Source organism: Dermacentor variabilis, chromosome 11 (assembly GCF_050947875.1).
Source record: "Dermacentor variabilis isolate Ectoservices chromosome 11, ASM5094787v1, whole genome shotgun sequence".
Lineage (NCBI taxonomy): Eukaryota > Metazoa > Arthropoda > Arachnida > Ixodida > Ixodidae > Dermacentor > Dermacentor variabilis.
The window spans coordinates 1,506,848-1,533,956 of NC_134578.1; the positions used below are offsets into that span (position 1 = coordinate 1,506,848).

Below are 27,109 nucleotides of genomic sequence, written 5' to 3' on the forward strand. Positions count from 1 at the left end.
TTCAATATAAGGGTTGTTTCACTATATTGAGTTGAACCTTTCCATCATTCGGGATTCTGCCTTTCGCAATGCCATGTGTGATGAAGGTAATCAGGTAATCATGCCACCACCTCGTAGAAAATAGCGTTAATTAGCATATACAGGGTTATTTGTAACGCTCCTAATTAAGCCATTAACATAAAAATTTCGGGACAAATCACACTTACGACGCCCCCCACCCCGCCACATTTCTCAGGCCTCTTTCAGCCAAGTGGTCGGACGTTGTCGTGTTGTGCGCCGTATTCTCATGTGGTGCACGGTGTTCATGGTGCTGTACGATGCTTAGGGGAAGACGACGAAGTGCCTTCTTGGTAGAACGCGCTTTCGATGGGCTGCGCGAATTTCGGCCTTTTTCGGCAGTCTTTTGATCTTGTTTTCCTTGGTTTTGTGCTCAATCGACGACGGAACTCGAGAGGACCACGAGGATACCGTTTTCTCTGCAAGTGGGCCCTTATTTCCTCCATTTTTGGACTGTGTGTTCAAGGCAGCACGTAGCTGAGGTGCTGAGGCTCCCGCGGCCGACCGGGCCCGCGGCGTCCCCACCGGAGGATCGTTTGCCGCTCGTAGTCGCGCGGAAGTTGTGAATCATGGCTACTATGGAAGGAGCGACTACACCCGAGGAATCTTCGGTGCCAGGACAATGGTATGCTAGAGAAGGAGGAAGGTACGTGCCGCTAGAGAAGAGCGGACAGAAAACTGCGAAACAGCACACCCGGCAGAGGCAAGCAGGCTGGAAAATGGCGGCCAAGTCGATAGCGCGTCGGCATACGCGCATTCCAGACGGCGCCGAGAAAACTGTTCTCCGAACACTTGGCGGCCTAGTTAAGCTTACCAAATATGGAACAGCTTATCTGACTGACATCATCGAAATGTCGCCGGGTATTAACCCACGTGAAGAGAAGGAGGATATAATAACTCCAAATATGAAACAGCACTCCGTTCTCGTCATCACTACGAGTGCGGAGAGGAAGCTGAAGTACGCGAGTGTGAAACACCTCATGTTCGACGGTGAACAAGTGGAGACTTTCGCCTACATGGCCACCCCCGAGAACTGCGGAAAGGGAGTCATCCACGGGGTTCCACTCGGATACTCCAGCGAAGAAATTTTGTATCGCCTAGACCGCAAGGATAACCCCGAGATTCGATGCGTCCGTAGACTGGGCAAAGATTCACAGTCGATCATTCTCTTCAAGGAGAAAAAAGTGCCAAGATGGATTTACCTCAACGGGGCACCGCACAGATGCCAGCTGTACCGTAAAAAATACGAAGTGTGTGTCGCCTGTGGCCGACTCGGGCATCGCGCTGACGTGTGCGCGGACCCGACGAACGTCAAGTGCCGTGGCTGCGGCCTCGAGAAACCGTTAAGTGACCACAGGTGTGAGCTGAAATGCCAGTCGTGCGGCAAAGTCCACGCCCTAGGAGACCCCAAGTGTCAAGAACTCATCCGCACTCCCTACGAAGTTAAGAAGCGACAGTGGGAGAAGATGGAACAAGCAACGACGACTGGTGGGGGACATCAGAGTCGACAACGCGAACCAAAAGGGGGAAAAGAAAAAGACTTCAATTTCCGCGAGGACTCTTTCCCAAAACTGGAAGCAAATCAGAACAGACCATCGCCGCCGCTAAGAGAAAGCTCCGGTTCCCGTGCCAGGAGCCAGTCCAGGGGGCGCTCGAGCTCAAGGGATCCTGCCAACCCATGGAGACGAGGTAGGAGCAAGGAGCGTAAGGGTGCGAATTTTGCGGGCGAGGTCTCCCAGAAAAGTAACCAGAGGGATAAATGGGACGAGGAAATTGAGAAATTAAAGAAAATGGTCGAAAAAGTAACGGGGATAGTCGATTCGCAACGGTCCGAAATCCAAAACTTAAAGAAATCACAGAGGCAGGCAACTCCTCCTCCGCAACAACCCATTAGACAGATGACACCCCCCCCCCCCCAGCGGCACGTCAACAGCCGCAAGGAGAGGATAAGATGGTCACAGAGGCGTCCGTCCCGCCACCAACGAAACGCAACATTCAAGACGCCGACCCTATTCAGGCTATAGAGAAAAGGGTCGAAAATTTGGAAAGGTTAGAGGCCAAGATGAATGAATTTATGAACAATATCAACATCCAAATTCAAGCTGTCCTCGGGGCAGTTCAGAAACAGGCCGAGGAATGCCAAAGGCTAAGGAATGAGATGGTCGCCATGAACGGGTGGCAGCAGAATATGGAGCAGATCGTCACGCAACTGCAATATGGCCAGGCGCGCAAATGAAAATCAAATCTGACAGTGGAACTGTCGCGGCTTCAGGCGCAAGCGGCTGATTCTGCAACAATACCTTCCGCTATTAGATGAGACTCCTTTGGTGATTGCCCTCCAGGAAACTGGAGGACTCGCAAAACCGTCAGGCTATCAGGCATTTCATAGTGGCAGAGGGGAGAAATCCTCGGTCACAACGCTCGTGAAAAGAGATATCACGGTCATTGAACACAATCTAGAGTCGAGAGAGATCGGAAACGTGTTTGTCGAAATTCTAACCGGGAAACAGAAGGACCCTAGTTTATTCCTTTTTAATTTATACAGCTCACCCAGGCAAAGGAAGGTGAGGTTCAGGGCTCTGCTTCGCAAGGCCCTCAAAATTTCAAGCAGCCAGCCACCATTGATAGTGGGGGACTTTATTGCACATCACCAGGAATGGGGGTACCCGCACCAAAGCCCGAAAGGCACACAGCTGTGGGAAGATACGCATGACATAGGGCTCACTTTGCACACGGACCCTGAGAGTCCAACGAGGGTGGGCAATAGCGTTAGTAAGGATACATCTCCAGATCTGACATTCTGGAAAAACATTAAAGATCTAGAATGGCATAATTTGGATCAAAATTTTGGCAGCGACCACTACATAATTATTTACATACTGAAAGAGGGCCTTCAAACGCGCAGGGCTCGCGCGCCGGCCCTCGTTGAGTGGGATAAGTTTAGAGATATCAGGAGAGCGCAGGAACTGGGGCCCATCAGAAACATCGAGGAATGGGCGACGGCGCTCAAATCGGACGTTAGAAAGACGACAAAAACGCTCGAAGGGGATAACGCTCCGGAGATAGCGGACCGGAGATCTTCTGCATATGTGGGAAGCTAAGCAAAGCATGGAGCGTCATCGAAAAAATTAGAAATGGAACCGCAACCTCAGAAGAAGGATTGCTAGGCATAATAAGGAAATCGAAGATTATACTTTTACATTATGCGAACAAAATTGGGCCAACAAGGGAGCATGAACCTCTCCAAGACGTGGAACATCCTCCGGCACTTGTTGGACTCCGCAAGCTCGAAGACTCAATCCGGTATAAGATTGGCAAAAGTTAGGCACGCGTTCGTATGGAACGATGATTATTTAATGAAGAAATTAATTGAGACGTTCGTGGGGGAAACATCGCGAACTCCACTTCCCGACTATGGTGGAGCGCCTAAAGAGCTGTATGGCGTCCCCATCACAGAAGCGGAAGTGAGGGCAGAGATTGTGACTCAGAACGAAGTCGGCTCCGGGCCCTGACGGGATAGCGAACAAAAGGCTCAGGAACTTAGACGATGATTCCATTGGTTATTTAACGAAGTACATGCAAGAATCTTCGGCTAAAGGTGAGCTCCCACAACAGTGGAAGACGACAAGCATTATTTTAATACCGAAACCCGGGAAGCCTCCGCAATTGAAACACTTACGGCCAATTTCCTTAACTTCATGCGTGGGGAAATTGAACGAGCACGTCGTCTAGACTAGACTGATGGGCTTCATGGAGCAGGGCGATCTGTGGCCACATGAGATGGTCGGGTTCCGACCTCACTTGTGCACGCGGGACGTCATGCTCCAAATCAAACATGATATAATAGACTCAAGGTCTAAAGATGCAAAAGCAATTCTGGGACTGGACCTCCCGAAGGCTTTTGACAACGTAATGTATGAGGTTGTCCTGGAAGGGCTGAACAAGATTAATGTAGGTACCAGGACATATCGATACATCAGGGACTTCCTGACGGGAAGAACTGCCTGCATGAGGTTCCAAACGCTGGAATTCCCCACAATTGAACTAGGGAGTAATGGTACGCTCCAGGGATCAGTGCTGTCTCCCCTACTCTTAAACGTGGCTGTGAGGGAACTCCCCGAGCAATTGGCAAAGCACGAGGGATTAAAATTTAGTATATATGCGGATGATATCACCCTCTGGGTCAACCGGGGAAGTGATTCAGCCGTCGAAAGCCTGCTCCAGGCCGCCACCGACATCATAGTCGATTACGCGGCCGAGAGAGGCCTAGCATGCTCGCCGCAAAAATCATTATCATCATCATCATCATCAGTCTGGGTACGCCCACTGCAGGGCAAAGGCCTCTCCCATACTTCTCCAACTACCTCGGTCATGTACTAATCGTGGCCATGTTGTCCGTGCAAACTTCTTAATCTCATCTGCCCACCTAACTGTCTGCCGCCCTCTGCTACGCTTCCCTTCCCTTGGAATCCATTCCGTAACTCTTAATGACCATGGGTTATCTTGCCCCCTCATTACGTGTCCTGCAGAAATCAGAATTGTTTATATACAATCCGGTACACTTAAGGTGCAAGGCACCGTCGGAGATCAATATTAAAGTGGCGGGTAAGGAGGTACCGATAGTCGAGCAAATTAGAATCTTGGGCCTGATTCTCCAGTCACAGGCCCACAATGGCGAGACCGTCAAGAGGCTGCAGAATCACGCAATACAGACCCTGAGCCTAATTATGCGGGTGGCCAGCAAAGGCCGAGGACTAAAGGAGAAAAGTTTGATTAAACTAATACAGGTGTACATATTCAGCCGGGTGAGCTATGCAACGCCATATCTCGATTTGAAAGTGGTGGAAAGGGAAAACATTGATTCTCTAGTGAGAAAATGCGTAAAAGGAGCGCTGGGACTGCCCATGTGCACATCCACAGAGAGACTGATGGCTCTAGGAGTGCACAACACATGTGCAGAACTGGCAGAAGCGGTGCGAACCTCTCAAATTGAAAGACAGCACCACGAGGACAGGAAGAGCCATATTGGCCAATGTTGCAATAAATCCGGACAGAGGCCCCACCCAAAACGTGGAAGTAGATAGGGAAGTACGAAAAAATCTGATTATCCTCCCCTCCCCCCCCCCCCTGCCAAAAAACATGCACCCCGGAACATAGCAAGGACAGGAGGCATGAACGAGCCGAAGCATTAAAAATTAGATTCTTTGAAATTTCGGAACATGAAATGGCCTATGTAGATGTGGCGGGAGGTAGCGGCAGTTTTACGTTGGCAACGGCCGTTAGCGTCCGGGGTATTCCCGTGACCGCTGTCACTCTGCGCTGGCGCAACATATAAGTTGTCGAGGAAATTGCGATCTCATTGGCTTGCGCTGGAACGGACGCGAAAATTGTGATCAGTGACAGCAAAACTGCCATACAAAATTTTAGCAAGCAAAGGATCTCGCCCTTAGCGGCCAGAATCCTAGGCCAGAGAAAGTTAGATAGAAAAATTCAAATAATTTGAACTCCGGCGAACGAAGCCGTCCCCGGCAACGAGGCGGCCCACGAGCTGGCTCGAGATCTCTACCGCCGAGCCGCTACGGGGCTCCTCGATGACCGAGGGAGCGGAGAGCTTATGCTAAAATATGGGGAGATCACGCAGCATTATACATTGGCTCGTAGACTGGTATCCCCGCCAGACCCAAAATTAAACAACAGACAAGCAGTCGCGTGGAGACGACTACAAACTTATACGTATCCGCACCCGGTTATGGCGAACCAAATATTCTCCGAGGCCAGGAGCGATAGATGTAATCTTTCTGGGGCGAGAGGGACCCTCGACCACATAATATGGGAATGTCCGTACTCTCCCGGGGGAACGCACAAAATAGGTAGTAGAGACACCTGGGAGACCTTGCTGTGCAGCTCGGACTCTGAGCTCCAGCTCCGGCTCGTCCAACTGGCTGAAGAGGCTGCTGGGACCCAAGACCTCCCAACCTGCATCTGAGGCGGCGGCACTCGCCCCCTGACGTGCGTGTCGGGGGTCGGTAGATCACCTTATTCGTTGGACAATAAAGTGTATTCCATCCATCCATGTACGATGATTAGACGAATTGACGCCAGGACAACGAAGACAACGAAGAGGCAATGATGCTGGCATGTGGTGAATGGAAAATAAGGAAAAAGAAGACCGGAAATGACAATCGAACAGCTTCGACTGATAGCGGACTAACACGCGAAGAACGAGAAAAAGGAAAAAAAGTGCTAGAAGATGATCGTGGAGCAGCACAGAAACAAGCAGTACCAGGCTGCAAGAGCGCGAACGGTTCGTTCCCGAAACCCAGCTGCTGCCTGGCTAATTCATTAACCTGGCGATTCCACAGCCGGCCGCGGTCCGCTGTACTCGGACCGGGACGAATTCCAGCCCTCCCTTCTGTTGGTTGTCTGGGACCAGACTGTGCCAGGCACACCCTGCTACTCGATCATTGTGCGCCTATGCCACGCTCGTCCCTGCCGTCATCGTGAAGCGGAATCTACCGACTCACCGACCCTACATCGACGCCCACAGGGCGAACGCTTACAAACGTTCTTTATCTCGTGTGCGACTATACGATTCCGTGGTACTCTATTAGTTGGCTAATATTAGGCAAGTGCGCAGCTCTAACATGTTTTCTAACGTTTATCTAACTCGGTCACTTTCACTTCTCTGATCAATCTATTAAAACGGCTCACTCAATATGCAAAATGCCTCATTCCTTTCGGCAACGAAGGTTTCGCCTACGTTACCGTGACTTTCCGAACCTTCTCTCGTTAACCCTCACCGAGTGGAGATAAAAATGTCTTGTCTCGTGTATAATCTGGCGGACTCAAACGGTAGACCATGTGGCTGTCCAGTGAACCGTCTCCGACCTCAAACCTTTGGTTGGCAAAAGCAGCAACTGGGAAGAGGAAGAAACAAGGCCGGCGGATACCGCGCCCAAAGACGGCGGGTGTCAATCCGTGTACTCGCCGGTACAAACTGCGAAAACGCTCTTAGTCGCCACTTCTCGCTGGTAGGTAGTGGGACCTTGTTTCCAGCCGTTCTGGTGAGCTGAGAGGTGCAACTATGGCGTAAATGCATATGTTGAAGTACGAAAATGGCACTGATTAGCCGAATCAGAAGCTTTTTGTGGCACCCAGCTATTTTCGAGGGCTGCGGCGAATCAAATCGAGCCGTTCCGCGCCGGTGTGAGAGGCTAAAGCGGACCCAATAGTTGTCTTACTGCTCGTGCCTGGGGAGCTATATCCTCCACTGGCACTTGAATGTCATGGAAGGCACGGTCAGCGTTTAAGCACTCCCCGGAGACTCCCATAAGCCCAGTATGCCTCCTTTCCGTGAGTTTCCTTATGTCTAGCAGTCCCCTGCAAATGTGAATGCGCCAGAAGGCTGCGTCATTCGCCAAGCTGACGGATGCTAAGTGATTTTAGCGGTCTGTGTGTTAGCATTGTTGTCGGATTGTGAAATTCACTGACGGTGTGTTAATACTGCCACGTTGTCGTGACGTCGTAGAATGACACACTGTCCAAAAGGTTGAGCCCTGTTCTTCTCCTTTATTGCACAACGAGGGTCTCGAATCCAGCAACATTGATGCCTTCAGGTAGCATCTGTGGGTTTATTGAGCAGTTGGGTTTATTGGAGTGCCTGTGGCGTTTCGGTGGAGGCGCGGGTATTTATGTGCGGGTGTGTGTTTTCCGTGTCTGAGCTAGTCAGCAAGACGGCGGCGGCAGCAGTAATACTGACAACAGACGGCTAAAAGGTAATTAAGGACCATCTTAAAGTCTAAAAATGAAACGGGGCTCCCATCGCAAGAACTTCATTATTGAGAGCAAGAAAATTGGAGAGCCCGCAACAGTTCCGAGGGTACACTACGAAAGAACTAAAGGGTACATGTTGGGGGACTGCATGGGGGACTACACTGGGAAATTATTATGATTCACTTTTGTTTCCTAAGGTAGTTTCCCAAAGTAGTCCCCCATGTAGTCCCCCAATGTGTTCCCTTTACTGCCTTTGCAGTAGCCCCCGGAAGTGTTGCGGGCTCCCCAATTTTAAATGGAAACACACACACTTAGAACCGTCAAAATCTCTCCTTTGTTTACTCCACTAACAAAAGAGGTGACAATGTCCTTGCAGGTGGTGGAGGTTCAGCGCCAACGATCATTATTTCACGGTTCGTAAAGTACGTAGGTGCATACTCTAGAAATGTGATTGCATTACAATTGCATCGCACGCCGAGCCTCGTTGCTCTGGGCGCGTGCGTCTTCCGACACGTACTTTCACGGTCTACCGCGTGGCTTCGCAGGCGCCGCGGAGGTAGATAGTGCTCCCGGATCCATATTGCAGCACGCATTGGAAACAGGCCGACGAGCGCGTCCTTTTATATACAATTATGGAGCCCCCTCCCGTGACATCAGGAACCGCTAGGCGCGCCGCGCTAAATAGGCGCTACTTCACCTGACGATAACACCTGCCGCTGTGGAGCAGAGGTAACGCCTCTCGTTCTCACTACAAAGCTTCCCGGAGTAGCCTGGTCCGCCTACGGACGAGCGCATTCCGAATGTTCGTTTCAAATCTTTTAGTTTATTGTACCTGGATATATTTACATAACCACCTTCCATACATGTTATGACCTTTCTCTGTACTCTACATCGATCTCATACATACTACACGTACATCTTATCGTTCCTTTCATTACATGTACCACCACCGCCGGACACCTGCGAAACGCCCAAGAACCAAGTAGTGCTATCGCACCGAAAGAGTGGCCCTTTAAAGCGAAGCACTTCTTTCAGAGCGGCTGCACGTGCACGTCTCCCACCGATAGCGTCGAACAACGTGGTCGCATGCGCGCAATTGACCAGACGACGCATGGGTGTGCTGTCGCGAACACACAAGGGGGTTCATGTGAATTCTGTCATATCTGGTACTCAACGTTCAAGTCATTCAAAAGTTATTCACCCCTGCAGGTGGGAATACTGAAGTGAGAACCAGTGGGGTGCGTGATATTTCATTACTGGGGACACGATCGTGCATGTGCCGTACGTTATTATTGTCCCCTAGATGCTGCGTATTACCTAAGAGTAATAAATCGTCACCAGATAATTTAGTGTCTACACTCCCTTAAAATCGAACCCCCTCTTCTGGCTCCTAACTTGAAAATTAATTTCTGCTAAACACAGTGGATGTGTCTTGATTAGATTTCCGATTGTGTTTAGTGTATGGCTTTGCGTAATAGCTAGACGCTTTCTTCTGTTGCGGGAGTTTAACTCCTAAGTTATATGTGAATCGTACATTCACATAAATTTTAGTTGCGAGTACACCTGTCTCCTCAGCGTTCTGCGTGGCTCTGCTCAAATCAAAGATGAATAGTTACCAGCTAGCACAAATGTCGCTCCTTATACTTGCGGGTGAGTCAGTGAATGAGTGAAGAAACTTTGTTGTGAATGCCTGCAGAACGGTTAGCCTTCCCCTGTTAGGGAGGCGTTACCGTGACGCGACCATGACGTTTTCGCAGCGTGTGGCGCCTCTACTTCGGCTGCGGCCGCACTATTCCCTTTGGTCGACCGCGCCTGCCCCTCTTTTGGGGTGGCAGCCTCCCTCCGGTTTCGCTCGGTCGTTGCCTTTCGAGGGCCGCCGAGATCTGCTGGACGGCCTGGGTTTGGACATCTTGGTCATAGCACCTCGTTGCGGCCTCGAGCCGCGGCGGGATCGTTGTCATCGTTGCAGCTTCGTGCGGATTCTTAGCACAGTCCCAAAGGATATGAGCTGCAGTGGCTCTTTCCTTTCGGCACACACAACACAGATCACTTTCATAAACACTTGGACACACGTGCTTCATCAGCACCGGGGTGAATAACGACCCCGTTTGAAGTTGTCGATATAAAACCGCCTCCTTACGGGTCAAGCCCGGATGAGGTGGCGGCATAGTCCTTCGCTCTAGTCGGTACCATTTCACAATTTCGTTGTAGGAAGTCATACTGTCCTTGGTTTCCCACCACCACGACGGGTCGGCCGTAGTAGCAGCGGCACGGTTGGTTAGTCCTCGCGCCGCCGCGTTCGCTGTCTCGTTGTGGTTTGCGTTGCCGCGATCCGACACATTACTGCCCATGTGGGCCGGAAACTGCTTTATCACAACACACCGACTTTCACTCGCGAGATCGACCACACGCAACACACGCGCGGTTTCACCACACACCCTTGCTCTGGCGTAATTTTTCACTGCCGTCCTAGAATCACAGAGCACAGTCGTGCACTCGGTGTCGGCGATGGCCAGGGCTATGGCCACCTCCTCGGCTTGATGCGCCCCTCGAGTCCGCACACTCGCCGCTGTTCTCGTTGCACCAGTCGATGCCCCGACGACTGCAGCGGCGAATGTCTTTCTGTCATGTGGATACTCTGCCGCGTCCCCAAACACGGCACCCCTGTTTTTGGCATGGAGATCGATGAGCGCTTTGGCCCTGGCCGCCCGCCGCTCTTTGTGGAACTCAGGGTTCATGTTTCTTGGCACCGAACATACCCGTAGCCGTCTACTAATTGCGTGTAACAAATTTGTCGCCTAGGAACAATATGAAACACATAATAGTTTAAACTTGAACATACTTTTTTCTGCATTGTTGTTTGTCGTATCCTCTCCTAACCACGCTTCAACTGCAAAAAAAAAAATTATATACCGATAATCTGGAACCGTTTGCAGGGACGGCATGGCCACAATTAGTACATGACCGGGGTTGTTGGAGAAGTATGGGAGAGGCCTTTGCCCTGCAGTGGGCGTAGCCAGGCTGATGATGATGATGATGATGATGATGAATCTGGAACCGGGCAGGATGAAGTTCTTGTGCTTCGGGTCGCTACTCATACATACACGCAGTTGCAGTATCCTGCCTGGAGTGAGCTGTTGTTGCAGTTGGAATAAAGAATGGGAGCCCGGGATGACTGCTTCGCTCGAATCAACTCGGAGAAATGAACTAAGTGCCGACTCTGTAAAAAAGGATGACCAGCAAAGCGGTGTATCTGGGCCCCTTAATGGCGAACTGCACAACCGCCGCGGGTCGGCCAGGCATTGTGCTATCTCCGGTATCCTCCCACTTATGGGGAGTTTTGTGTCTACACAAGGACACAATCCTCGGGGAACTAGCCCTTAACAGCTTCCCTGTAATTCTCCGTACAATTGGTTACGTCTTTGTGCTTCTTAATTAATTCATTAGTGACGACGACGAACGCGGGAGCGCGAGCGCGTTCACGCGGTATACCGCCGAGGGGCGCCAACGAGCCAGCTGTGGAAGAAGCGACGTCGCTGGAGCCATTTGTGAGGATGACAGTTTTTTGTTAACACACGGACACTATCCTGGGGAAAGCAGCCCTTAACAGCTTCGCTGTAAATGTTTGCAGTTTCAGCCGCAGGGTGACGCAGTGACTACGATAGCAAGGTTTACTGTAGCGTTTAAACTTCTCGGACACTGTTCGAACTATACGCGATTACATCTAACGCGGACGTGATATTCACAGGTACGCCAAAATTTATGGCACCTATAACAGCTTTACCACGCCGTTTAGGCCTTGTAAACACATAGCACAGGCTCGGTATGCTGTTTGTAAAAAGCCGCGCCAATAAAATTGCATCACTTTCAGGTTTGATCTCTGATAGTGTTTTGCACTTTTAATACATATTTTATTGTCTGAGAAGATCTAAGATAACCTGTGTGCGCTGTGTGTGTTATGTTTCATTACATTTGTTCTTGAGCTGCCATTCTCAAAATTCTGAGGAATAATTTAGTAAAGAATGTAAGACCTGCTATCAAAACTTTAGTGGTAGAACTGAGTAACATTATGACTCCCATATACAGCACGACATATAGAATGACATAGCATATACCATAGAGTTTCATACAATAATTACTAGAGGAACTCTGGCGCTAGTGTCTACGGGAGCTGCAATGAGAGCGGTTGTACTAGCATGGGAATCATGGAAAGTACATGGATTTGTCTAAACTTCGTCTTTTTGGCTTGAAACGGCTTTGTAAACTCGTCATTTTCAACAATGTACTGCGTAAAAATAATTCAGCACCATTTAAACTGTCCGACGGCAGGACTCGAACACAGAAGCCTGATATTGAAACCACTAAGCCACGGACGCATGTATCGACAAGCGAATGAAACGCCATCATTAATTTATCGCGTGCATGCCAGTGCCTTGAGACGTTTGGAACGTTTCGATTTGGCCATCTGAACAAGCTCACTCGATGCAATTAATAGCAATTGTGCGTGTTCGCGGCGTCTTCCGCTATTGAAGAGCATATATTGCGCTCAAATTTACGACATCAAGATTTATTTAGCGCAATATACAAAGCCACAAGAACGTCTGAATCTACAAGCACGAAGATCAGACAAATTCATGTATGGTGGTGGTGGTGGTGGTGAATTGTAGCAACAGGCGGGTTTAGCCTCGCGATCAAGGCCGGCGATTGCTCCACGCGGGCGTCTCTTACAATAGCGCTGAAGGGTTTCACCATACGTCCATCAAACCAGTCTCTCTTAAGAATTCGATAAGGAGACGTGAAGTTTCTTTGCAGGCTATAACTGATCCCTCGGGAAATGTAAGGCCGTGCAGGCACGCATGTGGAAAGTCCATGTACTTCTCATCGTTCCCATGGTGGTACAACGACTGCTGCGCCAGAATTCCCTCTAGTAATTATTGTATGAAACTCTAGGGCCTATAACATACTTATATAGCTAAATATATGCGAAGCCTGACGGCAATCCTGACTGCTACGATGAGAGCGAACATTCGCTTGGAGTGTCCATATAATTGCTATCGCAATAAGTACAGCAATAGGCCCAACCTGCGGTCCCTGGGTGGTGGTGTTTTCGAAGGGATCCCCCAGTACGCGCTCCTGCGCCATCTTGACGGAAACGGCAACGAACGGCTCGTACACGTCCCGATGCACGAAGATGCGCGTCGGGGCGCAGCACACTTGGCCTGTATTCACGAACACGCAGCGGTGCGCCACAGTCGCCGCCACTTGCACTGCGAATACGGCAAACGGCCCAGCGTCTTACGTATATGTCGTGCTACGACTGTACGTAGACGAACGCTGCACTTTCAAATGACTGTCTCGGCAAGTTACACCAAATAAAAAAACTTATGCGCGCAGACACGGACACAACAAGATGGAAACGGACAGCACAAACACCGAATATCAACTGAACGTGTAGAAATTCGGCCTTGTTAGCACGATATACTGCTAGTGACGCGCAAAAGAAAACGAAAAAAAGAAACAAGAAACAGGGACAGACGTCGTGTTGTACCCGCCATCTGTCCCTGTTTTTTGCGCCTCACTTGCAGCATCAACTGAAAGGTCGCACAGTGGTGGAAACGAAGGTAAGCACAGAAGACTTATTTGCGCATATTCGAGAATGGCATCACCACTCGTCAAATTTATCCGCGCGAGCTCTGGAGAGGCAGCACCAGCTGTTAATCAGGGAGACACAATCGGAGCATGTTACCGCGCAGGCACCTGTCATGACGGTCCCTTTCTTGACGCAGGCCTACCTTGTGTTGGTCATTTGAAGCCTTCCCGCCTACCTTGCAAGCATCGAGGGCACAGCGTATCGCCGCTTCACAGTTTCTGGCCAACTTTTCAACGGAACAAGGATAGGAGCTGCTACGTGGCCCCTGATTCCCGCCATTACTGATGCTCTCATCTGGCAACCTGAGGCCACCTTGTGCGCGGTCAACGCCGCTGGTCCATTAAACCCGCCTCCGTTCCGCTGCCAGTCGGGGCACGCTACCGCGCAGGCACCTGTCATGACGGTCGCTTTCTTGACGCAGGTTAGTTACTTACCTTATGCTGCTTTATTTTGCAGCAGCAACCCATTCTTGCTTGCGGTATTGTGCCCCCCACCCCTGGAATGAGTGACTTTTGTCGACGTTTGCTGAAACTGGTTTATTTGTATGCAAGTGCTGTTGTCGTGGCTTTTACGCTCATTTTGTCTGGTGACGTCGAACTTAATCTCGGTCCTGATCATAACACCGCACCTTCCCTTGAATTCATTTCTAATACCTTGTCGCGACTTGAAGCATCGCAAACTACCTTGTTATCTGAGGTAACAATGATCCGGGTAGCCCAAAGCAATACTGAGCACCTGATCAACAGTCTTTCAAGTCGTGTTGATGCCTTAGAAAAACTTGCTGAATATAACCGTTATGCCGTTTCAGAGTCAGTCTCCTCCCAAATGCTGAAATTGCCAAACTTACTGCTGAAGTAAAAGCCTTAGCCGGAAAGTGCGATGACTCAGAAAACCGCCAGCGCCGGTCGAAGCTGGTATTTTTTGGTATTCCGGATGAGAATTGGGGGGGGGGGGGGGGAGAGCTGGACGCGATCAGAGTCGCATGTTGTCTCATTTTGTGCTGATAAGCTAGCCATTACGATTAACAGCAGTGATATTGAAAGGGCGCATAGACTAGGGCGTTACCAGGTTGGAAAGAACCGTCCGATAATTGCAAAGTTTGCGAGATTTAAGGATAAAAGTTCAATTCTTTCTGCAACATCAAAGTTGAAGCATACACCCTTTGCAGTTCGCGAAGATTACTCGGCACGTGTCGGAATAGCCCGCCAAAAACTTTTTGCACATGCGACAGAGGCTCGGTCCACTTCCTTTAAGATTCGTTTTAATTGACAAGCTAGCAATGAACAACAAATTATTCACTTACGACTCCCTGACTGATACCGTTAGATAACTAAAGCCGTAGCGTTCACCGCAAACTCGCTCGCTGTTATCCTGACACACTACATGGCCACATTCACACCAGCCTAAAGTCCCAGTATGCGACGGTATTTCATTCCTTCTGGGAAACGTACGAAGCTATCTTCCTAAAAAAGCCTTTACAGAAGCCGTTATTGATGACAGTTCTGCCGACATTGCAATATTTGCAATCTCCGGGAAATTGTGCGGAGAACTGTGCACGATACAACGCAGAAAGTGCGTACGTACGGTCGGCATCTGGGAAGACAATCAGCGGACTCTTCCCTCCGAGCTCCAGTGACACGCGCTTGCAGTTTGTGTCACCCGAGGCCTTCAACATCAGTCGGCCAACCTGCAAACAGCGACGCAGAGAGCACGTCTGTAACATGGCAGTGAATAATGTGCACACTGCTGATAACGTTCGTCACGCTCATCTGCACATATGATCCCTACCGGGCCCGTTGTCGTCGGCTCTCCGGAAGCTTCCATAATAAAAAGCCGTCCCTCAAGTAGCAGAGGTGCCAAATCTCTCTTACGATCGCTAGTCATTACTCACTATTCAAGTTGCCGCTTGCCTACGCCGCCCTGTTCCAAGTGGAACAACGTGGATCATCTGGCGTCAACGTCTCTGCGCGGCAGCCTACTTTAGCATGGGTGAAGCGCAAGTTTGCACCAGACTCCAGAAGGGTGACGTAGACGCCTGACTCGCAATTGCTGTCAGTGCATCCAACAGTTGGGTCAACTCGCGAAATATCCCTTTCTACATATCGAGCCTCCCTAAGACAGGATTCCTAAATGGACATACTGACCTTGTGGTCCGGCATACTGTCACAAAGAATGTGCACCGCAGTTTCGGTGCCGTGACTCTATGCGCTGAGGTCGCGAGGACGACAGGGGTGGTGAGGATGAACAAAGTTACCGAAAATGCTCCCACTAATATTTTTCTTTTTATTCTAACCTACCTATCCTCAACTTGAAATTTTTTACATTCCTTATTTATTTCAAGCTACATTGTTCTTTACTAAAGTCCGAGAATGGTATGCGCGAATAACTCTAAAGGTCCTAATGTACATTTACACTATGTTCGCTCGTTGCGCCAAAGCAAAGAGGGGCATGGTAAACTGCATTCCAAGAATATGCGAAAAATACCTGCGTGGATCCAGTGAAGGCGATCTTGTCGACGTCCATGTGGTTGGAGAGAGCGGCGCCTGCGGTCTCCCCGAATCCCGGCACCACGTTTACGACGCCCGGGGGAAACCCGGCCTCTCGCACCAGGCTGGCCGCGTACAGCGCCGTCAACGGCGTCTGCTCGGCCGGCTTCACGACGACCGTGTTTCCCGTGCACAGGGCAGAGCCGATCTTCCAGCAGAACATAACCAACGGCACGTTCCACTGCGAGCATCCGGAGACGCGCAGGACGATCCCATTGAACACTACTAGTCGATTCATGCAACCTTGGTCATCTTTTTTTCTTAATATGGTGCGCGCAGTCGAGCCAGCTTTTATAAGGGATACGAAAGCGTACCGGTTCAATTATCTCGCTGCAGAAGACGTGCACACTTATTGTCACGCACACTTATGCCCACTTTATGCTATCACGCGGTGGTGACGATGAGAAAACAAACACTGCCAAATGTGTGGGATAAGAGCCTAATTCTTCTTGGAGGAATTGTGCCCAGAAATACGAGTACACGCATCCCGCAACACTTACTGCGAGCACAGCCATCAGTCGTCGAACCGAGCTCACAGCTGTCGACTATATATATACATATACGCAAGACTTTTCAACATCGGGGTTACTTCGCTTGTTCCACGACATGAGTAAGAACTAAAACATTTTTTCCGCCTTTGTAGTGGTCAATGCATCTATTCAATTTACCCAATGTGTAAACTGTTCTTTTGTTCATTTCATTATTCACTGAGAAACTTATTTCACCTTGTTCCCTCGCAGTTCTATCATGTGCGCTGCTTTCTCCGCATCGCGCAAGTTCTTGGCTGTTCGGCGGATGCCGAATTTTGAAGAAATCGAATCTCACTTGAAAGAAGTTGTTAACCCTTTGGCGTCTTCGAGGTATCTTTACAGCTTTGCAAATGCTACTTTTCAAAAAAGCGCTGCAAATTTCATGCGACTGGAGCGTCTGATGTTCTCATAAAAGGCGCATGCTCCGTAAAGTGGCTTCACTGCAGTACAACCTAAAAAAAAACGTTAAATTATGCAGTTTCACATGCCAAAACCCCTTTTTCATTATGAGGCACGCCCTATTGGGGGATTCCGAAAATTTGGACGACCTGGGGTTCTTTCTGGTGCACCTAAATCTAAGTACACGGGTATTTTCGCATTTCGCTCTCATCGAAATGCGGCCGCCGTGGCCGGGATACGATAGCGCGACCTCCATGCTTAGCAGCCCAGCACCATACCCACACTACGAAATCACGGCGGGTGCAGTACAACTTTAGAAGTGTGCCTTTTCAACCTCAGAATTCTTGTGCAAATAATCACATCTTCACACGTACGAAGCGTAGGTCAGTGATTGCGCCTTTTCAGTGATTCGGGCTGATGACGGCGCATTTTCCTGATGTGAATTTCCAAACACCGGTATGGAGTCGACAATGGCACAAAGAATGAGCCATTGAACCGAGAACCATTGAACGAAGCAGCCTTCGTTGCTCTTACGCTGTGGACGTGTGAAGCACAACCGGCATGTTCAACAGCTGGCAGCAGCGCCGTGCCGCGGAGCTACCGGCAGATAAGGCCGGGCCGGTCTAAGAAAGGTCCACCGCTGGTAACGGATATGTTGACTTCGCATTTACAGCCCTAATTTGGCTAAAAAAAAGTAGGGGCAGAGACTTTCTGATTCGCCCTCCTACAAAACGAAAGTTTCTGTGGTTCAGGAAGCTTTGTGGCGGAAATTCTTCGTGTTTTTTTTTAAAGATAGGTAGGACATTAGGGAAAATAACTGCAAGAGCTTCGTGGCGCAGCCCACGGCCTCGCTTCAAAGACGACGCTCATAGCATCCATCCATCCACCCACCCAAATTTTTGGACGTGTCATTTAACGTATTTCAGCGTAATCCGTTGTGTTCGCGTACATTCGAGAAGGTGCAGGAGATCCAAGTCACGCACGGAATCTGATTAGGCAAGACAAGGCCCTTCATTTACTGTCCTTGATCATGATGATGACTTATTTTCATTCCCTTTGAAACAGCGCGGTGGAAGAATCACCTAGCCTGCTTTAGTTAATCAGGTATTCTCTACAGGCTTTTCATCCTACTATTTTTGTATACATTTGCTTAATCTTTTGTTATCTTCCTCAAAACTCGGTCACGGTCTCTCTCCGCTAGGACAGTCACTTACGCCGCTACGGCTCGAGTCTCCCGCGCAATACGAGCAGTTCTGGTGAGACAACGACTATGCGGACTCTCGAACATAATGTATAGGAACTACAGAGGACGATACAACAACGAGCGCCAGCGGAGTGCAACGCAGCAGGACTTGAGGACAGAGTAGCGAACAGAGAAAAGAATACGAAAACATGTAGAAGCCAGAATAATGAAGCAGATAGACGAACAGCTGCAAGCATATGAAATGAAGATTATCGACCCCGTTGAACGACGCCTACAAGTCTTCAAGGAACCCCTCACTAGGAAACTTGTCGCATCAGCAGACGAAACCACACAGACAGTGATACTAAAATCATGAAAAAGGTAGAGCCATTAACCTGCACGGTTGCCACACTAGACGGCACACTGATGGCTTCACGGCACTACAAAACTTCATGACCTATGCTTACAACAATTTTGTGACTCATGAACAGCTGGCACAGCAGTCAGGAACCAAACGCAAAGGGCAAAGGACGAAAGGCAGTCCTAATGGAATCCGCGGAGGATTCTAGCTCGACAACATCAAACAACATACTTCAGGCGGAAGACAACTACCAACAAGATGGCTTCCAAACGCAGACAGCCCGAGCCACTTCCCACCCTCCACATTTGGTACTGGAATTGCAGATCCTGTCGCCCTTGCAGATCCTGCCGGCCTACTTGCAAGAATATCTCAAAACAATCAATCCAGGCGTAATCGTCTTACAGGAAACGAATACAGAGAAAATCAAGCTCCCCGGCTACTACACTATGGCACACGCCGCCCGCACCGCAATTCTTGTCAAGAAGACACGAACCACACAGCCTCATGAAATTGAAGACGCTGAAATCGAGCACACCATAGTGGTGGTGTTTCCGACTCGCAAGACGCAACAGAGCCTATACTCGGCCAATCTCTACAGCCCGCTGCGGTAGCAGCTACGCCACTTCTACCACTTCCTCCGGGACCTTCGCGGACTTTCACAAGAACGTTAACGGCAACCAGCTCGTTTTAGTGGTAGCCGTGTGGCCAAGTATGGGGCCTGGGTAGCTCCAGGCCCCACACGTGCCCTGGGGCTACCCTAATACCACCAAGCAAGGAGCACGGGTTCACGACGCCACACAGTAACATGGCTTCACGATATGGAATGACCTGCTTCAACCAAACCAAGTGGGCAACAGCATGTCGAGGGACACCAATCCTGATCTCACGTTCGAGACATGAGGAAGGCCACGTGGATCCGGCTCCCGGACGCGCTAGGGAGCGATCACTACATAATTCAAATCGAAGTTGAACAGTCTCTGCCCCCTTCCCCCCACCCCCCTTAAGAGTGGAACGCGATAGCATTGAAAGACCCCTGACTGCTTTTCATGCTTCCCGGCAACTGCAGCTTATGTAACCGTAACGATTACCGCGAAACGTTGGTGGTGAACGCTGTACACGATGGCAAGTTTTCTAGTAGAAACGCGGCCTCTTGCGTGGGTCGATCTCCTGTTGTTTCGCACTTTTAAGATTTCAGTCTGAGAAGAGCTGAAATAAAAGATACGCGCTGTCGGTGTTTTTTTTTTTCATTGAATATGTTTGCGTACTACCGCTCTCAAAATTCCAATGAGTAACTTTGTAATGAGCGAAAGACAAGTTAAACACAACTTTTGTAGTATAAGAATGGTTGGGTATACGTGGCTCGGAATTTGGTCCGAAATTCTTTGTTCCGAAGGGTCACTCGGCGCCTGATTCGGGACGCCGGCGCCCGATTTTCTGCGACACGGGGCTTTTAACGCTCTGGCGTTAGAAACCATCTCCATCGCGAATCTCCGCCTCATTTCCCTTACGTCCTGCGCCAAGAAACTATTTGAAAAAATGGTCGACGAGCGGCTTATCCCACATCTCGCGGAAAACGATCGCTATCCGAACACCATATGTGGCTTCCGCCAGATTCTCTCCACTGAAGGCGTCCTCTTCCAGCTAATGGAAGATAGCTTAACGCAATAGCGCTAAGGGCCCCGTGTCGCGGAAAATCCAGCGTCGACGACCCGCATCCGGCGTCGCTTCGACAAAAAGAATTTCGAACCAGATTCCGAACCACGCATACCAAACCACTCTTCTACCACCAAAGTTGATCATATCTTCTCTTTCATTCTTTGCAAAGTTATTCCTCAGAATTTTGAGAATGGCAGCCCGCAAACAAATGCAATGAAAAAAAAATACACCGACAGCGCACATTTTTTTTATGTTAGCTCTTCTCAGACTGAAATATTAAATTATGAAACAATAACAGGAGGTTGACCCACGCAAGAGGCCGCATTTCTACCAGAGAAGAGCTTGCCTTCGTGCTTAGCGTTTGCCGCCAGCGTTTCCCGGCAAACGTTACAATTACATAAGCTCAAGTTGCCGGGAAGCTTGAAAAACAGTCAGGGGTCTTTGAATGCTATCGAGCTCCACTCTTACAGGCGAAGCTTAAGCGTCCTCCAAGATCTCTTGACCATTTGAGCAAACACAGCAAGTCAACCATTCTAGCTCTAGACGTAAATGGCGCCTTCGATAATGTGAGCTACAAAACATTCTCCGTAGCTTAGAAGCTATCGCCTGCGGCGCCAGAACATACACCTACATGAGCGTTTTCCTCACCAACCGTATGGCCATGGTAGGGAGTGTCAACCTACGGAGCAAGACATTTCACCTACCTAACAGCGGTACGCCACAAGGTTCGGTGGTTTCGCAACTTCTCCTCAGCGTGGCCCTCATCAAACTTCCCCGCCTCCTAGACGCCGTCCCAGTGATACGCCACGTTCTATATGCAGATGTCACACGGTGGACGAGGCGCGAGCACCAGCGAGCAGGAGGACGGTCTTCAGGAGGCGGTCACATTATCGAACGGTACCTCGACACCAGCGGGCTCCGCTGTGTCCCGGACAAATCCGAGCTGCTAGTGCTCGGGGTACGCAGTTGGGGCAGACCCTCAAGTCACCGCGCACCGGGCCCACAAGTGCTTATACAGGGAGTCCTAACACCGAAGGTCGACTGGCTTCAATATCTTCGGCTCCATATACACAAGGATGGATGCGGCTCCACGGCACTCTCCCACGCTACAGAACACCGTGACACAGCTTACTCATCTCATACGACGGATGGCCAGTCACCGGAATGACCTCAAAGAGCACGACACCGAGAGAATGGTACAAGCCCCCCTTTAGAGCCGCATTGCATACGGAACTCCTTACCCACCCTGAAGACAGCGGATAAACACAAGCTAAACCTCCTCATACGAAAGGCCACGAAGCTCGCCCTATAGGACTGCCACCAACCGCCTCCACTGACCGATTTCTTGGCATGGGAGTTCACAATTCCTGGAAAGAACTCGCGGACGCACACCTCCTCAACCAGATCGAGAAACTCAAGCTCACAACCACAGGCCGAGCAGTCCTCCGACGCACAGAACACGCCATCAACCCAGAACTCGGTGCCGAACGTGAGGGCAAGATCCCGTCGAAGCTCTGAGAATGTCTACAAGTTCACCGGATCCCTCGGAAAATGCATCCTGAACACTACCGAGGCAGATGGCTTGCCAGGGTAAACGCCATCAGGCACAACCACCATAATGGCCAGCACGCGCGTTACGTGGACAAAGCCAAGTATCCGGGGCGAAAAACCTTCGCCATCAGCGTCACACATTACAAGCAAACGACACTGGCGTTGGCGACACTTCTCGCCGAACGGGTGGACACAGCTGAGGAGGCCGCTATAGCACTCGCCACCCAAACTAGCGAGTATTCCATAGTGGTCTTCATCGACTTTCAGACAGCGGCGCGCAGCTACATGAAGGGCAAGATCTCCATCAAAGCGACCAGCGTGCTGAAACGCAACGACTCATCTTCCCCCTACACCTGCATCATGTGGGTTCCTGGACGCGAGGGATGCGAGGATGGCGAGGGGAACCCAGCGGCACATACCACGTCCCACCCACCCACATCAGCGGAGGAAACAGAAACCATAGCACTAACATATGCCAAGCACTACCGCAGCACCATCGGCTTGGACGCAGGGCATACCCTCCCCCACATTCAAAACTATCAAGAAACGAAGGCATGGACTACAGGCGACTCCAAAGTAATATCTTCCCCCACGGCATCTTATTGCATCATTTCGTACCAACGCTATACAGCTAACCTGTCCACATTGCAACCGGCCAGACACCCATCACAGTGACACAACCAGCAGCCGGTAGACGCAGACCCAAACCTCCTCACTGAAGCGGGGGAGGCTGCGATCTCTAAGCCGGACCTGGTCGACCAGCGCGGATTGGTCGCCTGGGCCCGGCTGGCGATCCAGGTCACAGCGTTCCTGAAATAAGAGACCTTGCCATCTCGAGTAACAAGTCACTGCTTCAAATCAAAGTTTAATCATTCATTCGTTCCTCAAAATTTCTTTATGTACCTTGTACCGCTACCTATGCCTGTAACGGATACGGTCGTATAAATCTCTTCCCCGTTTTTTCCACGAATACTCTAAACATCTGTTGCGTATCTCGACTGCTGACCAGTTGATCATTCCATCCACTATAAAGCCAAGCGCTTCTGGAACGTCTACGGCTCTCAATGAGTGAACCCCTTCACATTCCATTAGGATGTGCTGAGCGGTCTTCGGATTTTCACTGCAGCATATATATGCCTCATCTTGTAGCGAATACTTGCTCTAGTATGTTTGTCTCCTTAGGCAGCGAGCTTGAGCCTCAAAAAGCAAGGCACTTCCCTTCATGTTATCGTACAGATTTACCTTCTAATGTTTTTTCTCATTCTTGTAAATATATAGTCCTTTTTTGTTTCTAGTCTTTGCATTCAATTCACTGTCTGTTTCTCTCACTTTCTTCTTGATGACTCGTGGTTGTCAACTTACACTTTCAATTACCCTGTACTTAGTTGCGAGCTTTCGTGACCTTTTCCTGCATTCTGTGTCCACGCTTTTCTGATACAGATATCTGTGCACTTTAGCCACCCATTTAATTTGGTCAGTGTTCCTCAGCCTTTCTTCAAAGCTAATTCTGCTCTGCGCTTCTTTGACTACAAACGAGGCGTAACCCATGTCACCTTGCACTGCCTCGTTTGTGGTTTTGCCATGGACTCTCGAAGCTAAGCTGCCCACCAATTTTTGGTTAACTTCTAACCCCAACAAGATTTTCGATTTTAAGCACAGAATAGCAGTTGCGAACATTTACCGCTGGAACCATACACCTTTTCATATCCCAACCACCACCTCATATTTATTGCAGCCCCAAAGTGACCTACGTTTCTTTACTGCTGCATTCCGCTTCCCTTTTATTTTCAGGTTATCTTGGTGGGTGCTTGAGTACGTCTTTCGTTCGTTTGTGTACACGCCAAGGTATTAAAGCGAAGATTTCTTTGCCTCATCCTTCGACTCTTCCACTGCTGCAGCTGCTGCTCCTGTGGCCATCTTACACGTCGCGTCGGGGGGTGCTTCATAGCGTGTATAAACATGGACGGAGCGTGGCAGAGCAGAAAGGCGACGCGAGTAGCTCGTTTGGACGTTTCCATCGAGTCGCATGTACACAATGTCCTCTGGAGCTCCCTAGACATCGCCACATTAGTCTTTTGACAGCTTTAATTATCCGTGACCCCCGCAAAAGCACTGCACAAAATGCAGCGCTTCGATTTCTAGTAACATGCTAGTCCATAGGCAAGGCAAGGGAGATGAGGCACGGAATGGGCAGAACCGACACAATCACGAAGCGAGTGAATAACATCCTGTACACTCTTAGCTCGCAGTTCCCGTATAGGTAGGGGCGGGGAGAGGTGACAGGAAAGAGATGACGTGGGAAGCCAAGGAAACGCTACTACCAATATAGACACGGCAGCGGTAGTGGGCAAACTGAAGGTAGTCAAGGTTTCGACGAAAATTATTCTCGTCAGGCATTGAAGTGAAAAAAGGTTTGCAGTCACTGACCTAGTCTAACGAAAAGACAGACGTTGCGGAACACGTACGGGTTCCTGTTCACAATGAGGTGGACAAGACGAGTAGTGGCTAGCTCCGTATTTTAGTAACTACGCATTGTTCGTAAGCACTCCTGTAGTACACGCAGTCCAGGTTTCGAGGAAAATTCGTCTGGTCAGGCATCGGAGTGAAAAAAGGTTTGCAGTCGCTGACCATTCGAGTCCAACGAAAAGAAAGACGTTTCGGAACCCGTACGGGTTCCTTGTTCACAATGAGGCGGACAAGACGAGTAGTGGTTTAGCTCCATATTTTAGTAACTACGTCTTGTCCGTAAGCACTCCTGTAGCTTTTATTTATTTTTATTTATTTACTCAACCATACTGCAGGCCAATTCCTTGGCCCTAGCAGGAGGAGCATTTTCGGAATGACAAACAATAAATAATAGCAATAAACTCGAAAACAGCAAAAGGGGCAAAAGTAACAACGCTAACACAATGAAGAAGCAATTTTCAACAAAACAATAAAAGAGAACCCGAACAGACAGAACAGAGCTAAACCAGCAGAAAATATGTACAGTTATACAACTGCAAGTATCTATAGCTCACAAAAGAAACGTTCCAGTTCTGCCGAAAAGTCTTCGGCCTTGATAACAGTTGGCGGCAACTCATTCCACTCTTTTACTGCTCTAGGGAAACAACCGTATTTGTAGAAATTAATTTTCGCGAAAATAGGCCTCAGTGAATGTTCCGCTGTGCGCCTTGTTTTCCTAATATCAGCACCTTGGGCATAACTTGGTTCAGATAGGGCGACTTTTCCAGTCATAATATTGTAAAGTAACAAGCGTCGGTTTATTTTTCTACGTATTTACAATGTTGCAATCTTATTATGTTTCATCAGTGGCGATGGATAATCCGTCCTTCTATATTTGCCGAATATAAAGCGTACAGCCTTTCTTTTAACTTCTTTGAATGCCCTCAAGCTTTATTATATCTATCTTAACATATCGGTCCCACAGCGCAGACGCGTACTCTAACTTCTACTGAACACATGCGTTATAAGCTAGAAGCCGAACACTTACCGGAGCATTACTAAGTTTCCTGTTAACAAAACATAGCTTTTGAAAAGCTGAGGCACAGATATCTGAAATGTGCACACCTTATGAAAGATTACTGGTAAGATATACCCCTAGGTACTTATATTTATCAACCTCCATTATAGTGCTGCTGTTAATGTGGTAAGTGCAGGTACTCAGACATTTTTTCGTTGTTCCACGTAGAAGTTTTTTCCTTATTCAATTCTATGCCTCAGTTCTCGCACCAGTCGTGAATTGCCAGAACAGTTGCTTGTAAAGAGGCGTGGTCATTTGCATGCAAGATTGTTTTAAAAACCACGCTGTCATAAGCAAATGATCTGATTAAGCCATCCTTTGATATTACCTCCGTTAAATTATACATATATAAATTAAAAACAACGATGGCCCTAACACACTCCCCTGTGGAACCCTCGAGGTAACTTGGAGCACACTGGAAGAAAAATTCTGCCATTGTACAAACTGTTGTCTATGATTAAGGTACGCGGAAATCCACCTAACAACACAGAGTGGAAGTCCCATGCTCTCCAACTTATAATAATTTAACATGCGGTAACTTGTCAAATGCCTTGCAAAAGTCCATAAACTGTACACCTACTTGGCCAGTCCATGTCAAGAACACTAAACAAATTATGCAATGTCAATACCAGTTGTGCAACTGTAGACACACCTTTTCTAAACCCCTGCTGATGAACCGACAACACCTTATGTTCGGAGAAAAAATATTGTATGCGTTTAGCAATCACATGCTCTAACATCTTCCAGCATTGACTGGTGATTGAAACAGGGCGGCAGTTAGAAGGCAGAAGACGGCTGCCATTTTTGTGTATAGGAACTACAAGCACCAGACGCCGATCATCAAGTATTTCGCCCGTTTCCAGTGAAAAGTTAAAGAGCTCCGTTCGGTATCAAGAAATTTGGTCGGGATATCTCCTCAAAAATAGGTTTAGGAGACCGTCCGGCGCAGTAGCTTTACGCCTATGAACATTAAGATCAACGCCAAAACGCCTCCACGCGTCACCCGAATGTCCTGCGAGAGATCTGGTGCGGTGCTGCGTGGCTCATATTCTTCATACTCAGAAAATACACTTTGGACGTACTCGTTAAAGGTCTCCGCTATGCTAGAAGGATCTGTCTGAATGACACCATCGACATTCAGTTTGTAAACTTCGACTTTTGTGTTACCTAAGTAGCGCCAGAACTTCGAAGGATCGTTTTTAATGAACTCCGCAAGGCTGCTGTTGAAAAAAAAATATTTCTAGATTACCTAACTTCCGTTAACAAATCGTCTTTAAGGAGTCTGAACTGCTCGGATTCTGTTTTACGTTTCTTCCTCCATCGTTTTATTTTTTCTTTTACTCTGAATTACTCTCCGGTGATCTATGGGTTTAATCTACGCTGACAGAACGTTTCTGGTGGCACAAGGTTTTCGATACAGTGGTGAATAACACTACGAAATTGCTTCCATGCTGCCTCTATATTACTTATAGGACCGCATAGATGAGTATACGAATAGTCTATTATGGCCACATGATCCGCCCGAGCAATGTCTTTGATAACTTTTATCACAGAAGCATTTCTTTCCTATCAGTATCTTTATACCATGAGTAGAAAATTAATTTGGGATCTGAAATACCTTCCTCAACTACCAGAGTACCTCCACCGAAAATGTCAATGATAAACAAAAGATCTACGACTGCATTTCCTCTTGTGTTTACTTTGACGACTTGCTCGAGGTTAAGGGAAAGCATAATGTCTAGTATGGTTCCTCCGGGGGTGGAGCAACCATAATTAAGCTCATGCCAACTACTAAAGGGCAAATTAAAATCACCAATTATTATTAGATTTCTTCCCTGAAATTGCAGCGCGTGATCGTACAATTGGTTCAAGTCACCAGT

The 27,109-nt window shown here is 48.9% G+C and overlaps 1 protein-coding gene across 1 annotated transcript in view; it reads right to left on the reverse strand.

The window, feature by feature from the left end:
* Positions 1-27,109, reverse strand: part of LOC142564528 (aldehyde dehydrogenase 1A1-like) — a 101,157-nt gene that overhangs the window by 14,764 nt on the left and 59,284 nt on the right. Inside the window, exons 6-8 of the mRNA XM_075675543.1 lie at positions 15,965-16,207; positions 15,065-15,167; positions 12,913-13,097 (exon numbers count right to left, since the gene is read on the reverse strand). Of these exons, the coding sequence (XP_075531658.1) occupies positions 12,913-13,097; positions 15,065-15,167; positions 15,965-16,207 (531 nt within the window). The remainder of the gene's footprint in view (positions 1-12,912; positions 13,098-15,064; positions 15,168-15,964; positions 16,208-27,109) is intronic.